Raw genomic sequence first — 10,943 nt, 5'->3', positions numbered from 1 at the left:
CGCCGCGCCAAAAAACCACCAATTCCCAGCCGCGATTTGCCCAAACCCGGCGTTTTTTCACTCGTTTCCCCTCCCCCCCCCCCCCCCAGCCCCTCAGGCGGGGGCCTCCTCGGCGGCGTAGCGCTCCTGCAGCTCGGCCACGTTGTCGCTGGAGACGCGGCGCCAGCCGCCCGGCCCCACGTGGTAGACGGTGACCCGGCCCCCCGAGTAGGCGTCGCGGTGGGCCGCCTGGTAGATGGCCCGGCGGGCCAACTCGCCGGCCGCCTCCGCCGTCAGCCCCCGCCGCAGCCCGCGGTCCAGCACCCCGTAGGCGTAGGTGGAGCCCGAGCCCACGGCGAAGGCGCGGCCCGGCACCCGCGTCCCCTCGCTGTCCACGTAGTACAGCCCTGCGGGGGGCAAGCGGGCAACCTCAGCGGGGGCCACCGTGGCCGCCCGCGCTGCCCCGGAGGGCCGGTGGGAGCCCGCGTCCCCTGCGTGGCCGCCGCCGGGGCGGCGGGGGAGGCGCTGCCGGAGCGACCTGGTGGCCGCCGGCATCGCCCGGTGGCCGCCAGGTCCTTTTGGTGGCCGCCGGCATCACCTGGTGGCCGCCAGGTCCTTTTGGTGGCCGCCGGGCCTGTCAACCCGAGAAGAGACCCCCACCCATGGCCACCAACCCCATGAGCCCCGAGCCCATACCCCATGGCCACCAACCCCACAAACCTCAAGCCCCCAGCCCTTGCCCCATGGCTACCAGCCCCAAAAACCTCAAGCCCTGTGGCCACCAGCCCCCCGAGCCCATACCCCGTGGCCACCAGCCCCAATGTGGCCACCCGCCCTTGCCTTGCGGCCACCAACCCCACGAACCTCAAGCCCTGTGGCCACCAGTCCCCCGAGCCCATACCCCGTGGCCACCAGCCCCACAAACCTCAAGCCCCCAGCCCTTGCCCCGTGGCCACCAGCCCCACAAGCCCCGAGCCCTTGCCCCGTGGCCACCAGCCCCACAAACCTCAAGCCCCGAGCCCATACCCCGTGGCCACCAGCCCCACTGTAGCCACCAGCCCTTGCCCCGTGGCCACCAACCCCACAACCTCAAGCCCCCAGCCCTTGCCCCGTGGCCACCAACCCCACAAACCTCAAGCCCTGCGGCCACCAGCCCCCCGAGCCCATACCCCATGGCCACCAGCCCCACTGTGGCCACCACCCCTTGCCTCGTGGCCACCAACCCCACAAACCTCAAGCCCTGTGGCCACCAGCCCCCCGAGCCCATACCCCGTGGCCACCAGCCCCACTGTGGCCACCACCCCTTGCCTCGTGGCCACCAACCCCACAAACCTCAAGCCCTGTGGCCACCAGCCCCCCGAGCCCATACCCCGTGGCCACCAGCCCCACAAACCTCAAGCCCCGAGCCCATACCCCGTGGCCACCAGCCCCACTGTGGCCACCAGCCCTTGCCCTGTGGCCACCAACCCCACAAACCTCAAGCCCCCAGCCCTTGCCTCGTGGCCACCAACCCCACAAACCTCAAGCCCTGCGGCCACCAGCCCCCCGAGCCCATACCCCGTGGCCACCAGCCCCACTGTGGCCACCAGCCCTTGCCTCGTGGCCACCAACCCCAAAAACCTCAAGCCCTGTGGCCACCAGCCCCCCGAGCCCATATCCCGCGGCCACCAGCCCCACAAACCTGAAGCCCCAAGCCCTTGCCCCGCGGCCACCAACCCCACAAACCTCAAGCCCCGTGGCCGCCAGCCCCCCGAGCCCATACCCTGTGGCCACCAGCCCCACTGTGGCCACCAGCCCTTGCCCCGTGGCCACCAACCCCACAAACCTCAAGCCCCGAGCCTTTACCCCGCGGCCACCAACCCCACAAACCTCAAGCCCCCAGCCCTTGCCCCGCGGCCACCAACCCCACAAACCTCAAGCCCTGCAGCCACCAGCCCCCCGAGCCCATACCCCGTGGCCACCAGCCCCACTGTGGCCACCAGCCCTTGCCTCGTGGCCACCAACCCCACAAACCTCAAGCCCCGTGGCCACCAGCCCCCCGAGCCCATACCCCGTGGCCACCAGCCCCACAAACCTCAAGCCCCAAGCCCATACCCCGTGGCCACCAGCCCCACTGTGGCCACCAGCCCTTGCCCTGTGGCCACCAACCCCACAAACCTCAAGCCCCCAGGCCTTGCCTCGTGGCCACCAACCCCACAAACCTCAAACCCTGTGGCCACCAGCCCCCCGAGCCCATATCCCGCGGCCACCAGCCCCACAAACCTCAAGCCCCCAGCCCTTGCCCCGCGGCCACCAACCCCACAAACCTCAAGCCCTGCGGCCACCAGCCCCCCGAGCCCATACCCCGTGGCCACCAGCCCCACTGTGGCCACCAGCCCTTGCCTCATGGCCACCAACCCCAAAAACCTCAAGCCCTGTGGCCACCAGCCCCCCGAGCCCATACCCCGTGGCCACCAGCCCCACAAACCTCAAGCCCCGAGCCCATACCCCGTGGCCACCAGCCCCACTGTGGCCACCAGCCCTTGCCCTGTGGCCACCAACCCCACAAACCTCAAGCCCCCAGCCCTTGCCTCGTGACCACCAACCCCAAAAACCTCAAGCCCCGTGGCCACCAGCCCCCCGAGCCCATACCCTGTGGCCACCAGCCCCACTGTGGCCACCACCCCTTGCCTCGTGGCCACCAACCCCACAAACCTCAAGCCCTGTGGCCACCAGCCCCCCGAGCCCATACCCCGTGGCCACCAGCCCCACAAACCTCAAGCCCCGAGCCCATACCCCGTGGCCACCAGCCCCACTGTGGCCACCAGCCCTTGCCCTGTGGCCACCAACCCCACAAACCTCAAGCCCCCAGCCCTTGCCTCGTGGCCACCAACCCCACAAACCTCAAGCCCCATGGCCACCAGCCCCCCGAGCCCATACCCCGTGGCCACCAGCCCCACAAACCTCAAGCCCCCAGCCCTTGCCTCGTGGCCACCAACCCCACAAACCTCAAGCCCTGTGGCCACCAGCCCCCCAAGCCCATACCCTGTGGCCACCAGCCCCACTGTGGCCACCACCCCTTGCCTCATGGCCACCAACCCCAAAAACCTCAAGCCCTGTGGCCACCAGCCCCCCGAGCCCATACCCCGTGGCCACCAGCCCCACAAACCTCAAGCCCCCAGCCCTTGCCTCGTGGCCGCCAACCCCACAAACCTCAAGCCCCGTGGCCACCAGCCCCCCGAGCCCATACCCCGTGGCCACCCGCCCTTGCCCCGCGGCCACCAACCCCGCCGCGGCCGCCAACCCCGCGCCTGACCTGGCCCCCTCTTGTCCCAGCCGCAGATCATGGTGCCCATGCTCAGCCCCATCCCCTTGTACTGGTAGACCATGTTGGCCAGCAGCTTGGAGGCGGCGGCCACCGAGATGGGCTCCTTGTTGCGCAGCTCGTAGACGCGGCACTGCCGGGCCAGCAGGCGCTGCCAGAAGCCGCAGTCGGCGGCGCCGCCGGCCATGGTGCCCAGCAGGGAGGGGTTGATCTCGATCACCTTCTGCACCGTCTGCGAGTCGATGTAGGAGCCCGCCGTGGCCCGCGAGTCCACGGCCACCATCACGCCCTGCTCGAACTGCGGGGGGGGGGGGGGGGGATGACGACACAGGGGTGGGTGGGGGGGCCACCACGGGGGCTCGGGGGCCACCGGGTGCCTCTATGGGGCTAGGGGGTCCCTCCCTGGGGCTACGGGGTGCCCTCCTGGGGCCACTGGGTCCTTCTGTGGGGCTACGGGGTCCCCCCCTGGGGCTATGGGGCCACTGGGGCCCTCTGTGGGGCTACGGGGTCCCCCCGTGGGGCTATGGGGTCCCTCCCTGGGGCTACGGGGTCCCCCCCTGGGGCTACGGGGTCCCTCCCTGGGGCCACGAGGTCTCTCTGTGGGGCTATGGGATCCCCCCCTGGGGCTATGGGGCCACTGGGGCCCTCTGTGGGGCTATTGGGGTCCCCCCCTGGGGCTACGGGATCCCCCCCTGGGGCTATAGGGTCCCTCTGTGGGGCCACTGGGTCCCCCCTTGGGGCTATGGGGTCCCTCCCTGGGGCTATGGGGTCCCTCTGTGGGGCTACGGGGTGCCCCCCTGGGGCCCCTGGATCCCTCTGTGGGGCTACGGGGTCCCCCCCTGGGGCTATGGGGCCACTGGGGCCCTCTGTGGGGCTATTGGGGTCCCCCCCTGGGGCTATAGGGTCCCTCTGTGGGGCCACTGGTTCCCCCCCTGGGGCTATGGGGTCCCCCCCCAGGGCTATGGGGCCACTGGGGCCCTCTGTGGGGCTACAGGGTCCCCCCCCGGGGCTATAGGGTCTCTCTGTGGGGCCACTGGATCCCCCCCTGGGGCCACTGGATCCCTCTATGGGGCTATGGGGTCCCCCCCTGGGGCTGTGGGGCCACTGGGTCCCCCCTTGGGGCTACGGGGTCCCTCCCTGGGGCCACTGGGTCCCCCATAGAGCAGCGTCAGCCCCATAGGAGCTTCCATAGGGGATCTGGGGTCCCTATAGGGAGAGACCAGCCCCCCCCCCGGGGGTCTCTAGGGTCCCTATAGAGCTGTGCCACCCCTATAGGAGCCCCCATGGGGGGTCTGGGGACCCTATAGAGCCGTGCCACCCCTACAGGAGCCCCCATGGGGGGTCTGGGGTCCCTATAGAGCCGTGCCACCCCTATAGGAGCCCCCATGGGGGGTCTGGGGTCCCTATAGAGCCGTGCCACCCCTACAGGAGCCCCCATGGGGGGTCTGGGGTCCCTATAGAGCCGTGCCACGCCTATAGGAGCCCCCATGGGGGGTCTGGGGACCCTATAGAGCCGTGCCACCCCTACAGGAGCCCCCATGGGGGGTCTGGGGACCCTATAGAGCCGTGCCACCCCTATAGGAGCCCCCATGGGGGGTCTGGGGTCCCTATAGAGCCGTGCCACCCCTATAGGAGCCCCCATGGGGGGTCTGGGGTCCCTATAGAGCCGTGCCACCCCTACAGGAGCCCCCATGGGGGGTCTGGGGTCCCTATAGAGCCGTGCCACGCCTATAGGAGCCCCCATGGGGGGTCTGGGGACCCTATAGAGCCGTGCCACCCCTACAGGAGCCCCCATGGGGGGTCTGGGGACCCTATAGAGCCGTGCCACCCCTATAGGAGCCCCCATGGGGGGTCTGGGGTCCCTATAGAGCCGTGCCACCCCTACAGGAGCCCCCATGGGGGGTCTGGGGTCCCTATAGAGCCGTGCCACCCCTATAGGAGCCCCCATGGGGGGTCTGGGGTCCCTATAGAGCCGTGCCACCCCTATAGGAGCCCCCATGGGGGGTCTGGGGACCCTATAGAGCCGTGCCACCCCTACAGGAGCCCCCATGGGGGGTCTGGGGACCCTATAGAGCCGTGCCACCCCTATAGGAGCCCCCATGGGGGGTCTGGGGTCCCTATAGAGCCGTGCCACCCCTACAGGAGCCCCCATGGGGGGTCTGGGGTCCCTATAGAGCCGTGCCACCCCTATAGGAGCCCCCATGGGGGGTCCGGGGACCCCCCAGGCCCCGCAGCGGGGCCCGAGTCCCGCCCCCCCGCCCCACCTTGAAGGCCAGCGTGGTGGTGCCGTGCAGCAGGCGGAGGCCGGGCCCGGGGAGCGGGCCCTCGGCGCCCAGCGGCGGGGCGGCGAGGCCCGGGGGCGGACCGGGCCCGTCCCGGGGAGCGGCGAGGAGCGGCAAGGCCGGGGGAGGCGCGGGGACCTCGGCGGAGCGGAGGAGATCGGCCAGCGCCATCTTGGAACGCCGGCCCCGCCGCAAAATGGCGGCGCTTCCGGCGACGTCAGTAGCGGGGGGGCGGGGTCTCCCCGGGGAAGATGGCGGCGGGCAGCGGCGGGGTGGCCCAGGGCGACCGGAGCGGCGGCGGGGTGGCCCTGGGGCGAGGGGGGGGGCGGCGGGTGAGGGGATCCGGACCCCCGGGACCCGCGGGGAGACCCCCGCCGCCCCCGCCCCCCCCCCCCCCCCCGTGCTCACCTGTGGGGCCGCCGCTGGGCGGGGGCGGGAGGCGGGGCTGCGGGGCGGGGGCGGGGTGAGGGGCGGGGCTAGGGCAGGGTCAGGGCGGGGCTAGGACAGAGGGGCGGGGCCGTGGGGGCGAGGTTAGGACAGGGGGGCGGGGTTAGGGCGAGGGGCGGGGTCAGGGCAGGGGGAGGGGTTAGGGCGAGGGGCGGGGTTGGGGTGAGGGGGCAGGGCTACAGGGCAGGGTTAGGGCAAGGGGCGGGATCAGGGCAGGGGGTGGGGTGGGGCAAGGGGTGGCATTGAGGGGGCGGGGCTAGGATAGGGGGCGGGGGCTGGGTGGGCTGATGGGAGGGGCTGGAGGCGGGGCTAGGGAGTGAAGGGGTGGGGCTAGGGAGCCAAGGGGGCGGGGCTAGGGAGCCAAGGGGGCGGGGCTAGGGAGCCAAGGGGGGGCCATGTAAGGGGCAGGGTTTTCTTGGGCTGGGGGCAGGGCCAGGGAAAGGGTGGGGTTTCTGGGGCTGGGGGCGGGGCCAGGGCGGGAAGGGGCAGGGTTTCCTGGGGCCGAGGGGCAGGGCCAGGGAAAGGGCGTGGTTTCCTGGGGCTGGGGCGGAGCTGAGCAGCTCAGGGGCGGGGGGGGGGGGGCAGGCAGGATCTGGGGGAAAACGGGGCGGTTTTGGGGTCTCTCACCGGCGCCGGCGGCCAGGGGGGTCAGGGGCCTGCGGGGGGCGCCGCCCACCTGGGGGGGGCCGCAAAGCCCGCTGGGTAACGGCTGTGGGGGGAGGGGAGGGGGCGCCACGCCCAACGTGGCGGCCGCTGTGGGGGGAGGGGGGCGCTCACCTGCCAGGAGGGGGGCCGAGCGGCTGCGGGGGGGGGGGGGGGGGGTGAGCGATTTTGGGGCGGGGGGAAGCGCCCCCAATTCGGGGGTTCTCGCCCCAGATTTGGGATCCCCCCCCCCCCCCTTCCCCCCTTACCTCACCACTTGGCCGCTGAGCTGCCGGCGGGGCTGGGGGGTGACTGGAAGGGAGGCAGCCATCGGGAGGGGGGGGGGGCGGCGAGGGGGGGGAGGGGAGCCCCGGGGTGTTGGGAGGGGGGAGGGGGGGCCCTACCTGTCTGCGCCGGGGAGGTGACGCCGACGGGCCGGGGCGTGGTGCTCCTGCGCGGGCAAACACCGGGGTGCCGCCGTTGTCGCCGCGCCCCCAAAACGCCGGGGTGGCGGCGGGGTGGGGGGGTGGGGGTGTCTCACCTGCTGCCCCCGCGCCAGCCGGGGGAGAGCTGCGGGGGGAGGGAAGAGGGGGTCAGCGCGGGGAGGGGGAGGGGGATGGGGTGGGGGGTGGGGGGCGGGGGGCCCACCTGAGCGCGGCGCAGCTCCCCGTTCTCCCGCCGCAGCGCTTCCAGCTCCCTGTGTGGGGGGGGGGAGGGGGGACACCCAGCATGGCGGGCAAGGGGGGACAGACCTCCCCAAGATGGCGGCCGTGTGGCTGTGGTGGTGTAGGGTGGCGTGGACCCCACCAAGATGGCGGCTGTGGGGAGGGGATGGACCCTACCAAGATGGCGGCCGTGATGTGGGCACAACCAACATGGTGGCCATGGGGAAGGAGGACCGCCCCCCAAGATGGCGGCCATGATGTGGACCTCACCAAGATGGCAGGCATGGGGAAGGGTGTACCCCCAAGATGGCGGCCATGATGTGGACCTCAACAAGATGGCGGCCATGGGGAAGGAGGAGCCCCCCAAGATGGCAGCCATGGGGAAGGAGGCTCCTCACAAGATGGCGGCCGCGGGGAAGGAGGCCCCTCACAAGGCGCCTCACCGATCCCTCTCCCGCAGGACCCGTCGCGCCTCCTCCAGCGCCGCCCGGGCGCGCCGCGCGTCCTCCTCGCGGGAAGCCAGCAGCAGGCGGGACTGCGCCCGCTGGAAGCGCCAGGCCTGCGGGGCGGGACGGGCGTGAGGAGAGCCTCCATCTTCCTCCTCCATCCTCCATCCTCCTCCTCACCTGGGCCACGCGGGCCAAGCGCTTGAGGGCGATGTCGGCCGGGCTCCTGAAGAAAAGCTTCTCCTGCGGGCGCATCTGCGGGGAGGGAAGGCGGCGGCGGGGGATGAGGAGGAGGAAGGCGCAAAATGGCGGCGGCGGCGGCGGCGGCGGCGGCGGCGGCGGAGGAGGAGGAGGAGGAGGAGGAGGAGGAGGAGGACTCGCCTGAGGGGAGATGGGGAGGTAGCGGCAGCCGGCGGCGCAGACAGGGCAGGGACCTGGGGGGAGGAAAAGGAGGTGAGTATCTGCCCCAAAATACCAAGATTTTATAGATATAAGGCGAGGGAGGGACAAATACCCCAATATTTTATAGACACAAGGCGAGGGAGGGACAAATATCCCAATATTTTATAGATATAAGGCGAGGGAGGGACAAATATCCCAATATTTTATAGATATAAGGCGAGGGAGGGACAAATACCCCAATATTTTATAGATATAAGGCGAGGGAGGGACAAATACCCCAATATTTTATAGATATAAGGCGAGGGAGGGACAAATATCCCAATATTTTATAGATATAAGGCGAGGGAGGGACAAATATCCCAATATTTTATAGATATAAGGCGAGGGAGGGACAAATATCCCAATATTTTAAGGATATAAGGCGAGGGCAGGCAAGTATCCCAATATTTTATAGATATAAGGTGCGGCGGGGTAAATATCCCAATATTTTATAGATATCATGTGAGGAGGAGGCAAACATCCCAATATTTTAGGGATATAACGGGAGGGGGATCCCTTTTTTCTGTCATTTTATGGCCATAAAGTGCGGGGGGTGCCTACTTTCCCCCATTTTATGGATATAATGTGAGGAGGATCCCTTTTTTCCTGGCATTTTATGGATATAAAGGGATGGGGAATCCCTCTATTCCAATGTTTTATGGATATAAGGTGAAGGGGATCCTTTCTTTCTGTCATTTTATGGCTATAAAGCGAGGGGGATCCCTCTTTTCCGTCATTTTATGGCTATAAAGCGAGGGGGATCCCTTTTTTCCGTCATTTTATGGCTATAAAGCGAGGGGGATCCCTTTTTTCCGTCATTTTATGGATATAAAGCGAGGGGGATCCCTTTTTTCCGTCATTTTATGGCTATAAAGCGAGGGGGATCCCTTTTTTCTGTCATTTTGCGGCTATAAAGCGAGGGGGACCCCCCCCCCCCGGGCCCCTTTGCGGCTGGAAGCCGCGGCCCCTCCTCCTGGCCGGGCCCCTACCTGCGCCCCCGCAGGCCGCGCAGAGGACGTGCCCGCAGCTGGTGACGGCGAAGCGGGCTCCCTCCTGCCGGAAGCAGCGGTTGCAGTGGAACCAGTCCATGCCGCCGCGGGGAGCGCGGGGCCCGGCCGGGCAGAGCAGCCGCCGGCCCGGGGCTTTCCCCCCCCCCCCTCCCCCGCCGCCGCCGCCGCCGCCGCCGCCCCTTCTCCTCCCTTTCCCCGCCGGGACCCCTTCGCGCTGTGAGGGAATGGGGGGGGAAGGCTGAGGGGAGCGGCCGTTAAAAAGGGCGGGAAGGCTGAGGGGAAGGGGGAGACGCGCGGCCGTTAAAAAGGGCGGGAAGGCTGAGGGGAAGGGGGAGACGCGCGGCCGTTAAAAAGGGCGGGAAGGCCTGAGGGGAGCGGCCGTTAAAAAGGGCGGGAAGGCTGAGGGGAAGGGGGAGACGCGCGGCCGTTAAAAAGGGCGGGAAGGCTGAGGGGAAGGGGGAGACGCGCGGCCGTTAAAAAGGGCGGGAAGGCTGAGGGGAAGGGGGAGACGCGCGGCCGTTAAAAAGGGCGGGAAGAGCGAGGGGGGCGGAGCCGCCGCTGAAAGGGACTGTGAGGGGGCGGAGCCTCTGCCAAGAGAGGCGGAGAGGGGGCGGAGCCTCTGCCGAGAGAGGCGGGGAGGGGGCGGAGCCTCTGCCGAGAGAGGGCAGAGCGTCTGCTAAAAGAGCTGATGAGGGGGCGGGGTGACCGGTAGAGGGGGCGGAGCCACTGCTAAAAAGAGCAGGAGGGGGGTGGAGCCACCACTAAAGAGAGGGAAGCCTGAGGGGGCGGAGCGACTGCTAGAAGGGGTGGGGCCACCACTTAAAGGGTTGAGGAGGGGGCGGAGCCATCGCCAAAAGGGGCGGGAGTCTGAGGGGGCGGGTTAGAAAGGGGGCGGGGCCAGCGCTTAAAGGGACGGCGCCGCGGCTCCCGGGCCCTGTCTCCCCGCGCCGGGCGCCATGAACGAGCTCTCCAGGGCTTCAATCTTTATTAGCAGCCGCCGGGGGGAGGCGGGGAGGGGGCGGGGCCTCCGTCAGGTGCCTGTGGGGAGAGGGGGGCGGTCGGGGGGGGGGGGGAGGTGCCCCCCCCCCCCGCCCCCCCCCCCAGCGCCGCCTGGCCTCACCTCCTCCTCCTCCTTCGCCCGCCTCGGCCTCCATCTTGTCGCAGGACTGGGCGCGGCGCGTCCGCTTGGGTTTGGGGGGGGCCGGCCGGCGGCTCCCCTCTGAGGTCCCTGCTGGAGGCGGGGCGGGGCGGGGGGGGGGGGGAGTCCTCCAGCATCCCATAATGCCCCTGGAGGACCCACCCACAGTCCTCCAGCCTCCCACAATGCCCTTGGAGGACCCTGTAAGTCCTCCAGCATCCCATAATGCCCCTGGAGGACCCACCCACAGTCCTCCAGCATCCCATAATGCCCCTGGAGGCCCCCCCCGTATCCCAATGCCCTGCAACGGGGGGGGGCCCCCCCACCTGTAGGAGCAGTGGGCGGAGCCTCCGGCTTGGCCACGCCCTCTTCCTCACCACTGGGCGGGGCCTGGAGACACCACGCAGCATGGGAGGGGAGGGGCGGGGATTCGGCACCTGGCCCCGCCCACCCCTTTTACGGGGTGGGCAGGGCGGGGCCCGCTGCCTCGCCCCGCCCACTCACCTGCAGGGGCGGGTCCTGCGGGGAGGGAAGCCCCGCCCCCTCCATCGCCCTGGGGCCGGCGCTGCCGGGGGGGCTGCGGGGGGGG

The 10,943-nt window shown here is 69.8% G+C and overlaps 1 protein-coding gene across 2 annotated transcripts; it reads right to left on the bottom strand.

Annotated features, from left to right (window-relative positions):
• Positions 1–77: 77 nt before the first annotated feature.
• On the bottom strand, positions 78–10,925 carry PSMB5 (proteasome 20S subunit beta 5). Of its 2 annotated transcripts, XM_087734976.1 has the most exons (10): positions 9,196–9,310; positions 8,147–8,199; positions 7,946–8,020; positions 7,763–7,878; positions 7,303–7,351; positions 7,196–7,224; positions 7,059–7,105; positions 5,548–5,873; positions 3,275–3,581; positions 78–386 (listed from the first exon to the last, which is right to left on the bottom strand). In XM_087734976.1, the coding sequence occupies exons 1-10, from the start codon at positions 9,293–9,295 to the stop codon at positions 94–96; spliced, it is 1,395 nt and encodes a 464-aa protein (XP_087591102.1). In that variant the 5' UTR covers positions 9,296–9,310; the 3' UTR covers positions 78–93. The 2 variants fall into 2 exon arrangements, with proteins under 2 accessions (XP_087591102.1, XP_087591103.1); XM_087734977.1 differs by lacking the exons at positions 78–386; positions 9,196–9,310 and adding exons at positions 10,337–10,744; positions 10,859–10,925 and having other exon boundaries at positions 3,430–3,581; positions 7,059–7,224; positions 7,946–8,199.
• Between the last annotated feature and the right edge of the window lie 18 nt (positions 10,926–10,943).

This window comes from Nipponia nippon, unplaced genomic scaffold, assembly GCF_047370975.1.
Source record: "Nipponia nippon isolate SJK-2023a ecotype South Korea unplaced genomic scaffold, ASM4737097v1 scaffold_51, whole genome shotgun sequence".
In the NCBI taxonomy this organism is placed as follows: domain Eukaryota; kingdom Metazoa; phylum Chordata; class Aves; order Pelecaniformes; family Threskiornithidae; genus Nipponia; species Nipponia nippon.
The sequence above is the reverse complement of the archived record's forward strand: the minus strand, read 5'-3'. Positions and strand labels throughout refer to the sequence as shown.

Coding starts and splice junctions, on each gene's coding strand:
- PSMB5 (XM_087734976.1), bottom strand. CDS start 9,295: ATGGACTGGTTCCACTGCAACCGCTGCTTCCGGCAGGAGGGAGCCCGC. Junction 7,225..7,302: donor GGGAGCTGCGCCGCGCTCAG/GTGGGCCCCCCG, acceptor CTCCCCCCGCAG/CTCTCCCCCGGCTGGCGCGG. Junction 5,874..7,058: donor CACCTCCCCGGCGCAGACAG/GTAGGGCCCCCC, acceptor CCCTCGCCCCAG/GGCCACCCCGCCGCCGCTCC.